This window comes from Channa argus, chromosome 1 (assembly GCF_033026475.1).
Source record: "Channa argus isolate prfri chromosome 1, Channa argus male v1.0, whole genome shotgun sequence".
Classification (NCBI taxonomy): Eukaryota; Metazoa; Chordata; class Actinopteri; order Anabantiformes; family Channidae; genus Channa; species Channa argus.
Window position 1 is genome coordinate 37,673,919 of NC_090197.1, and position 20,839 is coordinate 37,694,757.

Here is a 20,839-nt window from a genome sequence, read left to right on the forward strand (position 1 = left end):
AGCTGTGTAAGTAGTTTCATAGAAAGGTTATTTTCCTATCTATGATGTCATGCTGTCTGTTAGAAATGGACATAAGCAGCTGGACTTTCACGTGAAATTAATGGAGATGTGCCCAAAACATTAAAAAACTGTTGATGTTTCAGACTATATTTGACTGAATACAATAGCAGTAACCTAAATTTCAGCCAATAAGCAACAGATCAATAACACAGTTGTGGAAACATATCCCAGGTTTTATTACGTCAGATGGAAGGCAATTTTAAAGGACTGACTTTGAGGCAACTGTGACTGTAATAGAAATCAGTCATGGAAAAACCCTGGCGACACAAATAGTAATGTAAACAACAGAGTAAGTACAAGCTCTAGGCACACAAATTACGTACGTATTACAATTTGTAAACACAATTTGCTGTGCTTGTTTAGTAAATGAGCTTAATTAAGGTGGAGAAATAAAAACACGATACAAGTAGTGTTAAGAGTATTGTTATTACACTGTGCTGTCACATTTCTATATTTCATTGTGTAACATTTGGTTTGGTGTAACAAAAAAACTTGACAAAAACAAACTATTTACAAAGGCAAAGAATCCACTCCCTTTGGGTCGAAACAAATCATTCACATTATTGACTGGGATGCAAATATCTGGTCCTCTAATAAACTTTATATCAACGTAAGCTACTAAGAAAAGCTTCAAAATATTGCCATCAACAGACTATCTGGGCAATATCAGTCAAAATATCCATCACATTCAACTTTCTGTGATTCACGTTTGGCACTTTCCTTTTCAACATTCAAACAAGGACTGATATTCTGCCTATTGTTTCAAAAGTCACACTCTGTCAATCATGAACATCGATATACAAGAATCCGTACTTCAATTAACTCTTTTTGTTAGTCACAGTCAATTCCTTGTCACAATTACAATAAAGCAGCAACCATAAAAACAATACCACTGATATAAATGAAAAACAAAAAAACAAAACATGAATTATTACTTTGTATCAATCACAGCATGTTAAGTATGAGTTAGTATGAAATGTTCATATGTGAGGACTATTAACTCATTTATTTCAACTATCAATCACTATATTGTAATACATATAATATAAACCAACATATATTATTACAAGATACAATAACTATGAATATGTTCAAATACAAATCGTACTTCCTATAAGGCTAAACACTGCATAATCTTGTTCAGACGCTGGTCCACTATTAGTGTGGTTACTAAATCTTTAAATTGTTAAACAATTGTCTTTCAGTATACATTCAACAATGAACTTGTGCAAAAATAAAAACTACCAAATATATACTGTAAAAGGCCCAATCTGATGTAATTAGGATCTAGTTTGCTATGATATCCATTTTTATTCCCATTAAAATATGGGTAAAAATAACACAACTATCCAAATACATTTGCACTAATTTTTCATTTGTTTCCTTTGACTTAGCCCTCAGGAGTGGTCAATCACAGATCCTCATGGGAAAGAAATCTACATTACCATCTGCTGTCACATCTTAGAAAATATTCACATGAAATAATAGCTGTGAATGTGCATAATGTGTAAAAACAACACAGTCCTGGGAGACTTTCAGGCAGAGTGATAGTCATTTCTCTTATTTTACTTTCCTTCAACAAGCTGACAATTAAAAAGGCAATTCAGATGTTTTCCATGCGAATACTTCTTGCTGTTACACTAAATCCCTTCATGCTTCTGTTTTTTCCTTCTCCTCCTTCTTTTTCTTGCTCTTTTTCAGGAATGAAGGTGTGCGGAACTTCTTCTTCTTTTTCTTGGGGGACTTAGTTTGGCTCTCTGGGGTCTGAGTCTCCCCCGTCTTCTCTTTTGTTGTTATAGAGATTTCCACCGTTTCCAAAGTGTTCATACTGAGCTTGGAAACCTCGATGCTCAGATCCTCCTCTATCTCTGCCAAGTGGTCTTTCCCATTGGGTACTGTGTCTATCAACACATGAAACCAAGTCAGTGGCGAGGGATGTGGATTGAAATTATTTAAATTATCCATTTGTCCTTTTACAGATTATACCAGAGGGACATAAAACAAACACAAACACAAACACACACACACACAAACAAGCAGCTTCTTCTAACAGTTACAGTATTAATTTAAATACATTTCACTTGCTAATTACCTTGTTTAGCTGGCGTCATTATGGGAGAGAGAGAAAGAGAGATTGTAGAGCCATCAAATGTGGTCATTTCATCTGCATCAGTGGCATCCTCATCTTCTGTAAAAGGGTTTAAGTCATCAGTGAGGCTTATTAGATAAACGTGTTATCTAATAGAGAATTGTATTTTTTCACTGTTTGAACGAGTAAACCCACTAAGCAGATTCATGTTGCAGTGCTTAAAAACAGCAGTGCTTGGAGCTAAATGTTGACATGAGCCTGTTAATATGCTGACAATGAAAACAGCTAAACTGTTTATTGTGTTCATCATCTTAGTTTAGTAGAGCTAACATGTCCTATTTAGAACCAATGCTGAGGCCACTGTAAATGTCATTATTTTGCATTTAATCCTTTAGGAAGAGTTACAGAGGTTATATAATAGTTCTTGGAAATCCATTGAGTGGTTGTTTAAAATATTTTTTATATTAAACATCATGGTGAAGCCAGTAAAAATGTCAGGAGATTAAGATTAATAGTAGTGAAAAAACAAGACAACACCTGGCTGGTATTACCAGCATTGCTTCATTTCATTATTGTCCAAACGCTGGCATGTTCACACATTATCTTGACAGCACAAAATAAAGGTGACACTCAGCTGTAGAAATGTTCCATTTTTGCACACTTTTTTCCCCTTGTCTACAGTCATAATCAAGACATGAGGAGTTTGACAAGACTGATGTCTTTGCAGCTCATCTCTCACCATGAGCTGACTTTACAACTCAGAAGAAGAGTGAAACTATAGACTGACATTTTTGTCAAAGTGGCATTTTTGCAGGAAGGACCTTGTTTCTGTGACTGTAGTTCCATCATTTCCTCCAGGCATGAACTGACTTCTGTGGCTGAACTAATTAACTGCCTGGATATTATTGCCTGGCAGCAAAAAGCACAGCTGTTGTGGAAAAAACTACAATATGTAAGAAAGAGCTTAAAATATTTGCATCAGACCCAACAATTAAGAGTTAGATCACATAACTGCAACCCATGCAATAATGTTTCATGAGTTTTCTTTAAAAAAAAAAGGCATAAGTTAAATTAGATTTCATAATTCTCTAGGGATCACGGTTAGCCCCTGTGATCAACTCTTTCTCTGCATTTCAACTTCTTCCATGACCTTAACCCTAAAGTATAATAAACTCATAATCTACATTGTATCTCATCAGATATGAACCCCTATAAGCCAGCTAAGATTACATCGAGAGTTTGTTGTGCCTCTAAAGAGCAACAGTGCACTGTAAGGCTTTGTCATAGTCATAGTTTGACCCTGTAAGACAACGAATGAAGAATAGCAATGAGTACCTTCCTCGCCTAGCTGCTTTCTTTCTACCATGCTCTTGTATTCCTCCAGCACCTTCTCCGTAAGCTCATTGAAGGGATTAGGTGGAAGAGATCGAGTCTGCTCCTCATCCTCAATAATGAAAGCCTGATAGAGGGGAGAGTGTAAAAAGATGTTATGTTCACCCCATGTCATGTATTTCCAGTAAACTGGAGTAATTGCACTTATAGAAGAATAAAAAGTCATAATATAAATACTTAGTAATGTTTAAATACCACAGGTCGTCCAGGAATTTGGGATCAACTGATCGCTGTGAATTCTTTATGACCTTTCCTATTTCTTTCCAATCACTACAACTTTTCCACAAAATTTGACCAACAGTGCGTATTTTCTCTAAACTTATCCCCAAAGCTCTGAATGAAAAACAGCTACACGCTGTTACTTTCTTGAAGTAAAACCTGCACACAAAAGAAAATAACAGGGCCATGTATGACAAGAACAAAAGAAATATTGGATCCCTGGGATATCATATATTCGAACGTGTGCTGGCACATATTTGTGTATTACTGAGAACACACTCAGTAAGATTAATTCTCACTGGAACAATTTTGGATTTTTAAAAATGATTTTCATTTCATTTTTAATTAATTCTTAAAAACATGTAACTACGTAACTAAAACATTGCGACTTGCGTTAAAGTATTTTAGAAATTATCAGTCATTTGAGGCCACAACAATAACATTTAGAGTCAGAGACGGCAAAAAAAGTATTGGTGATTAGAATAAATATATAATAGGTGTAGATGATTTTCATATGTCTAACCAATTATTAAAAACTGTAAAATACTATTTAAATCTTTGACTTACTGAATCCTTATATAAATGCTTTTTATACTCACTGGTCCTGGTACAGTGTCCACAACAATGCCAGCTAATAACTGAGACTTAGGTCCTGGAGTCATCTGGTCACCTCTATGCTGTTCTTTTATCTGAAAACAATTATCACAATATTACAACAAGCCAAATTTAACACGGCATGCAATATCTTATTCAAGTCTTTGGAGCAAACTGACCCGGTTTCTCTTATCCAAAACCTCTGTGGGATTAGTGTTGAGTGGGACAAACTGGTTGGGATCCTCAATCTTTATTGGGGTGCCAACACTGCTGCCAGGCTGTGAAGACTTCATCCACTGTGAGAATAAAAAAAATCATTAGATAAAAAAAAACTCAGATGATGCAGCTATTTAATTTGCCACAAGAGGGCAGGCTAATACAGGGGAAGTGCAGCTACTAAGCTTACACTTTCCTTTAGAGGCCCAAAGTGTGAGGGTTCTAATTTCTTGTCACAGGTTTGACATGAAAGTAAACACACCATGGTTTTGGTCCTGGGGCTCACATCTCCGCTGGGTGAGTGTTCAGGCACATTAACCCTCAAGTAGCTGTTGGGTGAGTTGAGCCACCGGGTCCTCTCCCTCTGCTGTTTCTGCACCATAAACTTGAAGGGGCTGCGCAGACTTAGCTCGCTGTCCTCTGATGGCACAGCAGACACTGTGGCAGGGATCTCCACATCATTCTTGGAGTGGGGCTTTTCACGGACAAGGGGGTTTCTGTAAGAGTAGCCTGTTCTATATCCCTACAAAGTCAGACAAAGAGGAAATATCACTGTAGCATACTTTTTGAAGAGTTCTCTCTTGCCAGAAGTTATTTGCAGTATTTTTCACAGTTCACAATTCTCTCAAATGATGCACGGGCCACCCAAGATCTACTTACACAATGCTTTTAAATATTTAAACAATGCTGTATATACAAACAGCTCCTTTTGCAGACGAGCCCAGTTTCAGAGGGAATAGATGAAACTTGTGTGGTTTTAACAATACATCAAAGACTGAGGGAGACAACTAGAAAAACTATTGATGTGATCTTGCAGTATGTGCAGTCTGAAAGCCTGCAGTGCAACACTAAGATCAAAATCCGAATAGGAGTTTTATGACAAGTTTTTCGGCAAAACAAATCTCTCCCACGATGTGAGCAGGACAACGACAGAACTTTTATCAAAACTGATCACCAACTGCACTTTATACCACTTATAGGATGATTACTGTTTGTGGGAACATTTCAGTTAACCTACATTAGGGGGGAACACATTCACATATGATCTACACAGGCTTGATTAATTGTATCAATATTAAAATATGACAACTGTAGTTTCCGAATAAATTTCTCCACAATATTGGTGGAGAGAAAATATTTATCATTTACTATCATTTTCTGTTTGTAGAAGAGTTATGTGTCTTTGTTTAATTTAGGAGAGGAAACCCACCATGTCTTCTTGTTGCTATAACACTGAAGAGCGCCAGGCCAAAATCACCTTCTTTCTCCTGTGTAATTAGCTGTGACCTTTACTGCAGCCGGGGCTCATGTTGTCGTTGTTTAGGGTTTCACTGATAATTTACTTACTCCATCTTCTGGCATGGAATAACAGACCTCCTGTTGAAGCGAGTGGGCTGGCATTTGCACCCAGTGCCATATTCAACAGTCTTTGAGAAAACACCAAATCCCATCTCTCAAGTGAGTACACCAGAGTCCTTAAACTAAGTGTCTGTGTGGTCTGTGTTGTTCTAACTGCCCACAGCATGCCTCACCATCTGGAAGCTATGATTGAGAGGGTGGGTGGGCTATGATCACACATAGCTGAACCCTGCTGCAGCCCACTCCAGCCACAGTTGTTAACAAGCAGCACACTCAAGCAGACACAGTGCATGTCAGACTGTGGTCATTAGCGGTGTGGTTAGAGTCGGGGAGTTGAAATTGACAGAAGGGCAGCACAGCACAGTAATCTTGAGAGTGTAACAAGACCACTGGACGGCCTTTTAGCCACAAAGAGCAGATCACTGTGCTTAACAGCTTTTCACTATAATTACACGAGTATCTGTAATTACAGAGAAAAAAATGTTCACCCAAAGACAGCTATTATAAAATATGATTCAATTACCCAAAACATTTTCAGATTAGGTTAACAAACCACATTTAAGAGTCATTGTGTTGTCATACCAGACACTTCCAGAGGAAGTGCCTCAGACAGGAAACTCAAAGCATTGTGGGTAAAAAGTACAGGTCAAAGTTCCCTCACCAGGTTGTCCAGCATCCTCATGAAGGACTCAAATTCTGCCTCGCCTACTTTCCACTTGACCTCGTTGTCTATCACCACCCCGGCAGCAGCCACTCCCTGGGTCAGGGGTTTAAACTTTTCCCTGTCCAGGACCACAAGATTATCCACGCTGCCTGAACAACCCAGAGCGTTCACCTAAACAAAGGAATATGATAACAAAAAAATAATTCTATCTGTTTCTTCTTTTACAAGCCAACTTATGACACTGTGTGAAGTCAATGGCAATTTTCTGTGCATGCACTCCTTATTTCTATCATTCTTTTAAAGTGTAATTATACAGAGAACATAGAATGTTTTCTCTTCTAAAAAACAGTAAAACCATTTCAAAAGATTTGTAACCGTATGTGAACTGAGTTGTCAATATGTGTCAAAAAAAAACAATATAGTCAAGACACAGCAAAATTATGAAAAAACACTACAACCGTCTCCTTGAAACCAAAGCAGCAGGAGTCTATAACAAACACGGCGGGGGTCCACCTTGCTCTGACTGAGCATAGTCCTACTGTATGTTAGATCTTAGCTTTGCTTCCATTTCAGGCATCATTATTTCCAGTGTAGCTCATTTGTAAAAGAAAGTTAAAACATTTCTACAGTTGAATTACATGTGTTTTATACAATTTTATAAAGTAAACGTGTACAAGGGTGTATCAAGACCATTGCACCTGAATAGTGCAATTATATTACAGGTAGAGGTAATATCAAAAGTAAACATCCAGATTTTTGTACCTGGATATGACAAGCTTGCTGTGAGTGGTGCATGTAGTGAAACGCTTCTTCTACGTTCTCCCCCAAAGCCAGCAGCCCATGGTTCCTCAGAACCATCACCTGAAAAACACAGGAAACACTAAACAAATGCTTTTCAGCTATCTAGATATTCTACTATGCACAAATCCATTCATGCATGCATTAATTAGTAAATGTTATAGCTGTAGTTTAAATAAATCTGCATCTTAAGGCAAAACTTGTCATGTCATCACTTCATAAGACATGTTTCTAATGTCATAAGAATGAAGTTCGTTTTTTCATCTAACGCTCAGATGCTTCCCATCAAAAAAGTGAAGCTTCCCAAAGCTTCACTTTTTTACATTTTATTTCGTTAATGTATCCAAATAAATCAGAGTTTTTCAGAGAAAAACTGTAAATGTTTAGCAAAAAGCAGGTAATATATTTGAGAAATATTGCCTTTGTATGACACAACTCATTTCTATGCACATGTATAATTCATTATATTAACGAATGAACAGGTACAAATGGCCCCATTTAGTATATAACGGCCGTAATGCATTATGCAGAGTAATATAATAACTGATGACTTGCTGAAAACCTGCTGTATCCCATGTGAAAGTGAGTCTCACACTAATGGAGTCCCTTGGTTTGACAGTACCTTGGCAGTAGGGCCCAGTGCTTTCTGAAACTCCACCTTCTCCTCTTTATTATCCAGACTGCCATGGTAACCGAAGCAACTCACGTCTCCAAGAAGCAAAGCCTCCTGGGAAATGGGCAGGATTCCACATTTCATCGAGGACACCTGTTAACATGGGATAAAAGCAACTGAGAGTGTGACACACCAACATGTAAATGGAGGCGTATTCTCAGCTTTCAGTCACACATAAAACTTTACAAAGCAATGCTCATCACGTGCTGAACATTTTACAGTTGCCCTTCAAAAGAAATAGTTAAAGCACATCACAGGGCTTCTGTATCTAAAATAACTAGACATGCAGGGGGCTGCTTTTCCACACTTTTTCTCTGGTGCAAAATAAGCCCTTAGCAGAAAGCTTTGATTAAGATGAAGCTCATTTAACATTTGCCTGGAGCATACTTACAGCAGCTGTAGCAGGGGTATGAATGTGGATAATGCATTTCACATCAGGGCGCATGGAGTAAATAGCAGCATGAGGAGCGAATCCAAAATGGTCGATGCCCAGATCAGTGGAACCATGGTCCACCACCTCGCCGATTATATTTACTTTCACCTAAACATGGCCAGGAAAAACAGAAAACAGCCAAAGCAGAGATGTGATGAGTGGACAGTCTACTAGCCTTAAAATAGAACAAAATAAAAACAACGATAAAGCTCCATCCTAATATTAAAACACAGGGGAGGCAGCATCATGTTGTGGAGTTGTTTTGTTGAAAGTGCTGTTGCATTTCATAAAGTTGATGGTATAACAATGATGGAGAATTATGTGGATATATTTGGATTTGCTTGGATGCATTACTTCCTCCAGGAGCCATGGGGAAGAATCGCTTGTGTTTTTTGGAGTTTGCGGAAGGCTGCACCAGGTGTTTGATTAAGTTACACAATTTAAAGACAATGCCACTGAATCTTAACAAGCGGAAATTAAAAATCCTCCATTATCCTCATATTATGGAAATTCTCATAATCAAAATAAAGTAGTTGGACTAACTGAACTACATATTTTGAAAATACATTGAAAGGAAAAGTTCTTAATTGTGAAAAGCTTAGTCTGAATGCATTAAGCCAAGATTACAAATATGACTGAATCACTAAAGCTACCCTGTAAACCCATTCATTTCTTACATAAACACACTGTGTGTCGTTCAGACTTCCCCTCTCATAAAACACTTGCGCAGATTATTTGTGTTTACGTTGAAGCCTGAATTGTTTCAATCCATATTTGCCAGCTAGCGGAAAAAGCCACATGTCCAATCTAAACTACAAGATAGGTATACATGATAGCATCGCACCTTAGTTCAAATTCTACCTCTAGCTGAAGTTAGCAAACCAGAGCATCAGGATGAATTTGGATTTGTTTCTGCACATTTGTGCAGGAGTTTTAAATTTCTTTTTAAGAAAATAAAGTTAGAACACGTGATAAACAATAAAGATATTTGTTTTGACATGCTTAAAATTTAAATTTGTTATTTCTGCTCTGATTTTTATTTGCACAAACAAATCAATTTTATTCTTTTATTATGCTTATTATATGGTGCAGGAGGTGCAGAACTAAGCACTCCAGTAATTCTTGAAGACAAATGAGATCTCACAACAGAAAAATGAAAAGCCATCATTAGCTCCTATTAAATTGAATACTGTGATTAAAATAATGGTCTCTGATCACTGTAGCGTTCTGCCTGACATGTATAGAACCCTTTAGGGAAAAGATCTGACAGATGGGTTTTTGAAATGTAGGATATTCGTTCTATGAATTTGCAATGGCATTGCTTATTACTCCACAAAAACACGGAAACTGTGTTCAAGTTTGCCCAATAGTCTACATGTAGTGAAACTCTATGACAATGCTTTTTTAATCATACCTGGAAAATGACATCACAACCACTGTGCTTACCAAATTTGCTGCCGTCACCTCAGCGAAAGACAGACCTTGTGGACTAATGAGAACATGGTCCTGCTCTTTATTGACGCGTACCTGAGACAAAATGAAAATATTATTAAAAAACCAAAGGTTGTCTATGTTACAATGGGAGTAAATCCCTTCATTCAGAAACATATGTGATGTTATTACTGTGTATAGCAAGTATTTTTAAGCTTATACATCATCATCAGGGGCTGAGAAACAGAGTATGCATTTATCACCTTCACAATGCCTCTGCAAGACTGTTTCCTGACAAAATCATTTTTTTGTCAGCATCCAAATACTTAGTTAAAAAGCACAGATGTCACTGGAGACCCACAACTTTAAAAAGTTTTTAAGTTAGGTTATGAGCTACTCGCAGTAAGGAGACCTAGATTACCAATTCAAGGGTACAGGAAACTGAACCACAGAGAAAAACTCTTTTCACTCTGAAAACTCAAAAATCAGCGAGTGGGTTGGTAAAACTGAGTTTTTACGCTTTGTCTTTTGGGAAAGTCTGAAATTTCTATCTTGACATCTTAAGTGTTTGTCATATACTTTCCGTGTGTATGTCTGCTATTTGGGAGCTGTTCATATTCACAAACTAACTGTTATATCTTATAAATAATGAATGCTTCCCCAAAATAAAGAGGTATTCCCCTCTAAACCTTCTGGGAGACAGAGAACACAACATGCACATCGAGATGCATAAACCTTGTGCTGCATACACAAGCAGGTGTGCACTGGTGCGTGATTGTGAAGGTGTACTCACAGTAATGTAGGAGCTTGTAAAACGAGTCCAGCTGAAGAGGTCAACAAGCCTGTAGAGGCTGGCCAGCCTGCAGCGACTCTGTTTCTCCCCTTTGGCAAAGGAAGGAGTCTCAACACCATACAAGTCATTGACTGGACTCACCATCCCATAGCCTAGGAAAAGACATATTATCATCCTAAGTTTATTTGTCCCCCAACATTAAGTTAAACAAGGCAAGGGACTTGAAGCTTCAGAATTTGTAAAAAGATATTTTTGGACTGTAATTCCATATTAGGGCATTTAATAAACACAGGATCCTAGCTTTTATAGTCTTTTTAAAAAGCAGCCATTTACTACAGTGACTTGTTTCAGACATTTACAACTCTCAGAGTTAGTCTTTTAAAAAGTTACCATTTCAGTCTGAGGGTGCTTTGACCTCCCCAGAAAAACATGGCCAAAAGGTTGCGGTAACATAATTAGCGTTGCAAAATAGTGTAATTCATTACCAAGCCCGGTCATGTGGGCTGCTTAATAGAAACACTGACAATGAAGAATGCTGTCTATAACTTTCTGCCTTTTTTGCTGTTTAAGGGTTGTTCAGAGTCACAAGAGTCTGAGAATTCAGCCTGTGACAATGAAGATATTCAGCCTGAATAATGCACACAGACAGCAAATACAAGGTGCATGACAATCAGGCCCGATGGGAGATAGATGGAGACATTCACACACGGGAACACTGAAACACATTGCCACTCACTGATGGGTGAAGTCAAGGGTCCAGCCCCTCCCAAGGTGCTGGCCATGACCAGGTCAGCAATCTGCCTCAGAGCCAGGAGACCGGTAGGGTTGTTACCCTTCGTCAGCTGGTCCTGAATCAGACCTTCCAGCTCATCTTTAAACACCTGTGGATAAACAAGACCCTTTTTTTTTTCTTTTGGAGTAAGGTCAGGTAAGGTAAGGTGAGGAGAGAAAACACAAACACCAGTATGGAGCTCCATTAACCTAACAACCTATGTATACACGAACTAACCCTGACCTCATTCCAACACCTCCTCAGAGAGCACAGCATGCTTCCAAAGCCCTTCATTACAACTGTACACAAATCACCAAAGACCAGTAAAACCTCTTTGTATGCCTGTGACAAGAGGGTTCACTAGAAACTCGGGAGATCACATCAAACATGATTATCACTTTTTGCTTCAGCAGTAGCCTGTGAATCTTGAAACAGCAGTATTTTTCCAGTGTGCTGCAGTTAAGCTCCAGCATTCTGCTTCATCCCACCATGGTTCCCATGGTGACGAGATGAGTTCTACTTGTTGGCCCTGTTATGCAATCACATAGGAGTGTGGGTTCATCTTATTTCCATACACTTCATTGGCATGTGTTTGCTGTACCTCTTTGCACTTCATCTAACCAGATAGCACCTGCTCATGCTCATGGTTTATCCTATACTGAGACACATCTGCTACCGCACACAATCAGATGCATACTAATGCAGTCTAATACAACACAATGGAACAACAGCAATCTTCATGAGGGTTAGAAATTATAGCTATTGTAGAATATGATTTAGAGAGGTCGATTCAACTGTAGGAGCCTTTTGGAAGCAGAAATTTACAAAATTATTCTGACGGGTGTTTTATTAATTTGTTGTTAGTTTATTGTTAGCCTAATAATAGCAATACGCAAGAAAAAAAGCCAGTTAATGTTAACATTTGAACCAAATACCAAATAAATGTTGGCATTTTTGCTTGAAAATGGCTTTATTTATCCAAATCATTGTCAGAAAATTTTCTGTAAATGTATTTTTTGATTAATTAACCTATGTTTTAAATTGTAGTTGTAGTTTAGCACTGTGTATATCAATGTCCGTAGCGATAGCGCCGATACTTTACACAGTAAACCGACTGCCAAACCTACATCTAAGTAATAACGTACAATAACAAGAGAAAACACTGCCTTTCAATCAGTCGAACATGCAGCATGTCTCTTCAGCTTTAAAAACGGTGTGTATTACTCACGCAGCATGAGAGTGTGTGTGTAGGAGGACACCTATATAGTGCTGGGAGGCTACATACTGGGCTCTGCAGAATCTGGGTGACCCTCTTCTTCTGCTCCATCATGTTGAAGTCCTGTCTCAGGTCCGGTGACATGTTCCTGCTGCGGAGGTACTCGGGGTCATTTTCGTCCACTCGGTCAAAGTAGCGATCCTTGGAATCGTTGCTAGACAGGGACAGGGTCAGAGACCCCGGCGTCTGTCTCACCTCCACCAGACTCATGTCTTCACTGCAAGAGAGGGTAATCGTTAACAGCCCTACTTCATAGTCAGGCTGGCAAGGCAACGGTTTTAACAGAAAAAGATACTGTATGTGTGTGACGGTGATGGTGACTCATGTAATTACTGGGATGGAGACAAAAGAGAGGAGCTCATCGTAATATGATTGACACTGTTGTGTGAGTACAGCACTGCTGACGTGCAAAAAGGATGAATAAGTCACATACTGCAAGTCTTTTTTAAATTGGTAGTAATTATAGTTTAATAATGGGAACATCATACCTTTCATTCTCAAATGATTTATAGTCTATTACAGACTGAGTTTTAATAAGAAAGTTCAGAGCTTCCAATGGAGGTCATCTTAAAAAGTGTTGGATAAATCAGCGGGCTTCAAGTGTTTTCAACAGTAAAGAAAGGCAGGCCTCATGCAAATGAGCCAGATTGCATGGTAATTAGCACAGTGGTGCTGCAGTGGTACCTGGATGTGGGGGTGCAGGGACACAGGACACACAGCAAACACTACATGAAATCAGGCCTGGAACTGAAATAAGTCCAACACTCCAAGCCAAAATAACTTCCCTTTAGCAGCTGCCCATTATCCACAGCACTGCGTGCACGGCATCAAATTACACCTTTAACCATTTATAACAAAAAAAGAGGGAGAGATATTAGCCGAAGTTACACTTTGAGACCTGAACAAGCTCCATAAGCACAAAGCGAACAAACACACCAACGAGGTAAACTGTTACTGTAACTTTGGAAATTACCTGAAACCAAGTGATCAGCTGTTGAATTTACTCCCGACCGATGATGTGATGGTGAAATTTCCCGGACAAGGGCTTCAGAAAAGTGGACAGAAACAAAGCAGAGCGGTGTTATACTCGATTCGGAGACATAGTGGAGGAAACAGCTTGCAGGACGCAACTTGTGCTGCTACAGTATCCAAACGGCGCAGAGTGGCTGCACGGAGGAGGATGTGGGTGTGTTTGTGTGGGAAAAAGGAAAAGTGACCATGTGACTTCACTTATCCACCCACCAGGCCCTGTGCATGCAGCGGGACAAAGGAACGGCCACTCGGGATCAGGTCACTGTCCTCGGCTCGTACTATCGCTTTACTGTAAAATTCCCATTTGGATTTGCGACGAGCTTATTGCTGTGATAATGTGTTATTTCTTGTGGTCTCCTCAATATTCCTGAAGGAACTCATCATAGCGATGCTGCTGTTCCTGGTGAAGTTTTGTGACCCCCCGTAATCCTTCCTCATCCTCTTCCTCAGTGTGTATGTGTGATTTATTAACTTCTGCCCCTTCGTTTTATATAGAAGCGAGCCTCGTGTGTTCCCACAGCAACTCAGCAGAGGCTTCCATCAAAGCTATATGGCCCAGCTATTGCAAAACACTTCAAAGCCAGAGCTTTCTTCAAACAGTGAACACCTCCACTGGAGAAACAAAAAAAGTTTTTCAAAATATAGGATGTTTGTTCAGAAAAAGCAACGAAATACAGATGTTCTTTTAAAGAGAATTTATTCACAATCACATTCACAAACATGTTTTGATTTGTTCCACATGCCGAATAAATACTTTAAAATAATGTATTCTGTGCAATAAATGGAGCCCGATCATACTTTGGGTTATTTATCCACTGCTTACTGATGCTAAATGGAAACCACTCAACATGATGGCTTTGCTGTACTGGACTTCATACAGCACATGTGTTTATCTAACAGTAATATAGTGGTAAAGCCAAATAATGGAGCCTCTTGCTGGGTTGTTACAGAAACACTTGCACTCTGTCTTTCTTCAAGTGAATTAAATTGGCTCTCCCACTGTACACGGGCAATAAGACCAAGATTAAAGCTAAGGCAAAGCTGTGCAGATATATCCTGCTACAGGAGAGAAAGAAAAGAATCCCTCCACTTGTCCCACCAACTCTCGGCTCTTTTCTGCCTTGCCAGTCAGCCTGGAGATTGTAGCAATATTCAGAAGGGAATGCAGCTTTGGAATTTTTAAATTTCACAGCAGGCTGCTCTTACCAGCCCACAGAGTAATTATCCCTTTTCATCACACACAATCAGACACACTCACACAAATATCTAGACACTGGGAGTAAGAGAGAAAAGGACCGAATCACAGATGACATAACAATTCCAGGAAACAAGAGTGGGAGGCGGAGCAGATATGTGGACATATGGGTTGATGTAATGAAAAGCAGAACTTTCTTACTCTGGAGCAGTGTGACCCCTCAAACCCTGAAACCCTGCCTCCCTGCTTTTGGCAGAGGTCCCACTGAAACCACACACAAGCTTAAATGTCTGCATAAACACACAGACACACAGACACAAACACACACACACAACATCATCCCATGCGCCAGCCCCCACATTCTTGCTGACTATTTGAACTTTTCAGCCAGGGTAGTCTATCTTGGAAACATTGACCAAATGTCAGATGTTATTAGTCAACGTCTCATTCATACAGATTACTGCTGTGGGTATTGATGTCCACAGATAAAAGAACACTTTTTTCTTGTCACAATCCAGCTGCTCCATGGAATAAATCAATGGTCATGTATACTACCAATATGAATTTGTCAGGGGGGGGACTACCACCATATCATTTTAAATTCTAGACACACAACCATAAAACAATCTACGTATTGATGCAGTAGCTGAAAGTTGTTTTTTCTGCAAATGAAATAATGACATGATAATAAGCTAGTCTGAAGAGTGTCTTGAATGATTTTTTTTCCTCCAGTGTCACTTGGAGAGTCACTCAGGACTTGGTGAGAAAATCATCAACACTCCTTTTCACCTAACACCAGATCAGGATTTTCAGGACCCCAGTAGAGCAAAATCACTACCTCTCATGCCACTATAATTCTCCATTGGCACAATAATCCCACCTTGAATTGGCAGTGTAATAAAGGGCATGTCAGATTTAGAGAAAAACTCAAATTGTTGTATTTGATGAGATATTTTCCACTTTTTCCTGTGACTACAACAACACAAAGTAGATTCTCATAAGATTCAAACAGGAAAAGCGCAGTTAAAATACCACCAACTGTGTGGTGGAAACTGAAAAACAAAAGCCAGCTGAGAACAACAAAGCTGCATTTCGTGTCGAAGGAAAAACTCTACAAACCTACGACAAGACAAAAATTCACAGCTGATTTTTTATAGGTTTAGAGCAAGAGAAAAGCTACAAACATGTGAGTGGTGCTCCTCGTGATGAGTAACCACCTCTTTGTGTGTCAAATTGATGAAGTTCCTTTTTAAAACATTTCATTCTGCCATAATTTTAGTAATATATTATAATGTTGGGTTATTATAGAAAATCACACACAGTATTACTGTATATACAGCTTCTGATAACACAGAGCAATTGTTGCCTCTGGAAAACTTCATGCAAAACTCGAACAGCTTTTAATATTTTTCCTGGCTCATTTTCCCCACAATTCTCTAAGAGTTCCTTTCAGGTGATTAATAGTAATTTCAGGACATTCTGAGAGATAATTTATATGAATACCAGACTACATCAAACCAGGCGCTGTTTTGGTTCATTAGATGTTATTATACTTAATGCCTCCCAGTTAAATCAGATGGGTTTTTCCCTCACAGCTGCAAAGTTCTGTGCAAAGAAAAGAAACGAGTTTGTCTTTTTCTCTGAAATCTAAAGTTGTTCAAGCTGCCAGGAGGGAGACAGTTGGTGAAATTCAACTTTGTTTTATGGATGTCACCATGAAGTTAGCAAGGACAAAAAATACAGCGGCTGAAGCCTGCTTTCAGTAATCATTGTTCTTCACAACATTGCACGCTACACTGTTGGACCTCTTGTTAAAATCATCGTCAGATGTTTATTCTTACCAACCACAAACAGCTAACATTCACAGTAACATATTTACATTTCTGTGATGATTAATTTTTAAGGGATAGGGGTGGGGGTTGGGGCATTATCTCAGAGTCTGTACCAGCATGGTTGCCATAGTAACCAATGCTTCCATGTCTCTTGAGGCTAAATTAGGAGAAGAGTGACTGGGTGCCAGATATCATCCACTTTTGCAAATAAGAGCTTGTTACCCAACAGGGCAGGAAAAAGCAATAAATAAATAAATAATGAGCAAATGAGCATCCTTGACTGATTGTTACAGCACAAGGTAAAGGGTCAAAGGATTTGCATATTAACCAGAGGTCTTTCTGTGTGGATTTCCTACAAGACCTGAATGTGCTCTTCTAACCAAAGACATTTTTGAAATAATGGCTGTAACTCTTTCCGAGCAGTTCCAGCCCCTTCTCCATTACCCATTTCTGATAATTACCCTTTGACCACTGCTGGGCACAGTGACAGTTAAGTTACAAGCTACTGTTTATAACCACATGACAGTGCAGTGACCTGGGACACTTAATTTGCGTTTGTGTAAACCAGCCATCATCCAAATACTGCTGCACATTGTCCACCTGCAAAACCCTCAATGTGATCATGAAGCACAAAGTGTTTTGTAGAACTCGCATTCAGAAATTGTTCTAGTGACCCATGTATCTGTGTGCCAATTATCTGTGCTCTTCTCCAGTTATTCTGTTGCAATGTATAATTAAGTTGAAATTATTCTGTTTAGATTATTTTATTAAAGGTGCTTTTTAACTTGATAAGTCTTTGGACAAATAAAATGAATGATGATAGCATTAAGTATTAAATGTACACACTCCTTAGAATCTGTTTCTAAAATACATATATATTTTACTGAGCACAGTGAGGTAAAACTGCATTTACTTGACTAGCAATAGCAACTTTCCTGCTGTATTTTTTCAGGAATACTGTGCATTAAGAACCATATTTGCATTCAGCCAAACTTGCACACAAAGATTTTGCATCAGCCTATCAGGGACAGACGCAGAGAGAACTTGAGAACTTTTTTAAAACTTTTGCTACAAAACAATGCCCTTGTTTTTTTTTCCTATAAATTCACACAGAATATATGACTCCACAACTTGCTAAAAATGGTCCTGCTACACTCCCAAAGCAGGCTGGGTGGCAAAAACAGAGCACACTTTGAACCTGAAACAATTTACATTGATACAGTTGGATCTGTGGCTTCACAGTGTTTGGGTGTAAAACCGCACACACATGCATGTAAACACACACGTGTGCATGTGCACACACAAACATACACACACACACAGAGACACACACACAGGCATTGCTGTACACATTGGAGTGGTTGGCTGTACTCCCTACTGCGGTTGTGTTTGGATGGTCTCCATGTTGGAAATGTAGTGGTTTGTGCGTGGTTCACTTTAACCGAGGCTGAAGTTCAAACTGACATTATGGGAAAATGAAGTGTTGACTTTTAGTTAAGTAGTGGTGTAAATTTAATGTAAATATCTTACATTTATGCTAAAACCTGACATTTCCTACAAACTGAAAAAAATTGTGCTGTAAAAAAAAAAAATCCATTAATCATAACGTCCGTTGAGCAACTAGCGGATGATATTGTAGAACTTAATCTAACATAAAATCCATAAAATGAAAACTGTAAAAGTGCAAATGAGAACAGGAACAACCTATTCCATGGGTGAAAGGGTTTGGGTCATGACCTGCCTTTTTGGTTTTATGGCTGTCTATAATTCACATCACCAGTCACACATATTATGAAATCCTGTGTTGCCCCAGTCCCACATCTAAAGTCAACAAATGCATTCTTAAAGTAATGTTTCTAAATGGTGACATTAATTGAAAGCAGATGTTTAAAGCCTCCGCAGCTGGAGTTGACAGTGCAGCTGCAGACAGGCCAGTTTAGCAATAAAGATCTACCACAATGTTAAATCTAGAAAGTGCTCTAAAAGTACACACACACACACACACACACACACACAGAATGCTCTGAAAAAGCACAACATGTCTGCCTATTGTATATACTGTATACAGGTAGGCTGCTTCACAGAAAGTATGCGTCACAATTTGGGGCTAAGAAATGCCTTTCTCATTGACCATAAAGTGTCCGTTATCTGCTGTCAGTGGACTGAAAGAAATGTTTTACTCTCCCAAAGCTTCAAAGCCCACGGATCACAAAACTGCACCATTTCACATAACTTAGTTTTTTTAGATCTTAGCTTTAGGAAATGCCTTGTTTAAAGGAATAAAAAGGGTAAAAAACAATGTAACTTACAGTGTTAGTTGCTTTTACACTTACCCTACAGAAGACTTCTTCACGTTTTACGTCAAACTCCCACGGTTCCACCAGTTGCTAGATACCGTAGCTGTTTACATTATCACTTTGAAGAGGGTCATCTGGCTTCCCAGAGGAGAGGCAACTGCTGCTTTGCCTCTGATCTCCTGCACTCCCTCGGCTCTGCTGTGACAGCGGCGGCCTATTCTCACAGGAAAGCAAGGAAACGAGTATCAAATGAGGTTCTGGTGACCAAGCTTACAGATAGATTGGTCTGAAAAAAAAAAAAAATGGGAGGGACGAATTTCTACCCCTAACATATAAACACAAAAATCATATGATTTAACGCAGTTGTTTGAAAGCAATACTAAATGTTTTATTAAGTGGGGATGTCTTACAAATTTAACCATAAATGTAGAAATACTGCAGCGATCTCCTGCCAGGCATATTTTTTCTCTGCATATTGAGGATGTTCTAAATTTTGCTGTCGAGGAGGACATTGCACACAGTGAATACTTGCCCGCTATCACCTCCTCCCACATATTCTCTTTTACAGTGAATGAGTGGGATGTGCTGCTCTCCCGCTTTGCTGCACCACCTGAATTCATGAGGCATCTGAAGAGTGCAAGCTTTTGCTGTGAAGAATATAGAAATACAAGGCAATTACATACTCTAGACTTTTAGTTTCAGTGTAGCAACAAAAGCACAGTGATGGCAAATAATGAAAAAGTACAGTGTTTATAGGAACCAGCAAACACTGCATGCCCATAATAGATGAGCTTCAGTGAGTGAGTTTAAAAAAAAAAACAAGAGCTGGAAACTTCCAGACAGATTCCATGTCATAGTCATAGTATATGTACTAGCTACTGTATAGTATGATGTGTAATATTTATGCCCTACATAAACATATTTATTACTATTCTAAAGGTCATCCAGATTTTTCAGAATGAACAGGAAACTGTCCTCTGTTGATTTTATTTGAGTTGGCAGCAGCCCATGGGTTAAATTTAGATGTTTCTCTTTTCCCACCCACTACACTGATGTTGTTGTTGTCTTTGCAGAGGCTGATAAAACATTCATTTCCCGACCCTTCTGCAATCACTGAGCCACACCCACAGGATGGCCCCCCATCCTAGGCGTACCTATCAAGGTCAAAGGCCACGGTCCTATGACATCAAGCTGTTTAAATAAACATCCAAGTAGTGAGGCTCAGTAATTTTTTAAAACTGCCATAGCTCAGGGAAGTTATTCCATTTTTTGTTATACTTAAACACACACACTGGAGGACTGAGAAAGTTTCTAAAATAATGCCATGTCTGATGAAACTTGTCAAACAATATCCCTACACTACACTGCCATCTAGTGAAGACTCTGCAAACATAATGACTGTAAAAGATGTCACCTCTCCTACAGTATCTCCTCCTGTCACAAATGCTCTCGCTCTCATTTTAGTTTTGGACAGGCTGAATCAGCTATCTGGAAAATCAAGAAAATAAGAAGCTTGGGGCAGTAGAAGCAGGGAGTGTCACTTTGTGGCTGGTAGCTTTGGGTTGTGAGGTTGTGTGCTTCCCTTTTAGGGAACTTCTGTTTGTTTCAGTGTGAGTTGTCTGTTAGGTACTTTGTGTTGGTGACATGCTGGACAGAGCAGAACTACAATTGAAGGGTCCTAATTTTTTATTTCAAGTCATTTGAATTTTACATT

The 20,839-nt window shown here is 38.9% G+C and overlaps 1 protein-coding gene across 7 annotated transcripts; it reads right to left on the reverse strand.

The window, feature by feature from the left end:
- Positions 1-212: 212 nt before the first annotated feature.
- On the reverse strand, positions 213-19,375 carry add3b (adducin 3 (gamma) b). Of its 7 annotated transcripts, XM_067518325.1 has the most exons (17): positions 19,162-19,375; positions 13,743-13,814; positions 13,454-13,607; positions 12,779-12,986; positions 11,458-11,602; positions 10,722-10,873; positions 9,944-10,024; positions 8,456-8,605; positions 8,014-8,157; positions 7,356-7,454; positions 6,591-6,764; positions 4,833-5,093; positions 4,534-4,650; positions 4,360-4,449; positions 3,485-3,608; positions 2,153-2,248; positions 213-1,961 (listed from the first exon to the last, which is right to left on the reverse strand). In XM_067518325.1, exons 4-17 carry the CDS (start codon positions 12,977-12,979, stop codon positions 1,711-1,713), a joined length of 2,085 nt encoding a protein of 694 aa, XP_067374426.1. In that variant the 5' UTR covers positions 12,980-12,986; positions 13,454-13,607; positions 13,743-13,814; positions 19,162-19,375; the 3' UTR covers positions 213-1,710. The 7 variants fall into 7 exon arrangements, with proteins under 7 accessions (XP_067374426.1, XP_067374394.1, XP_067374405.1 ...); XM_067518293.1 differs by lacking the exon at positions 13,454-13,607 and having other exon boundaries at positions 19,162-19,374; XM_067518304.1 differs by lacking the exon at positions 19,162-19,375 and having other exon boundaries at positions 13,743-14,220.
- Between the last annotated feature and the right edge of the window lie 1,464 nt (positions 19,376-20,839).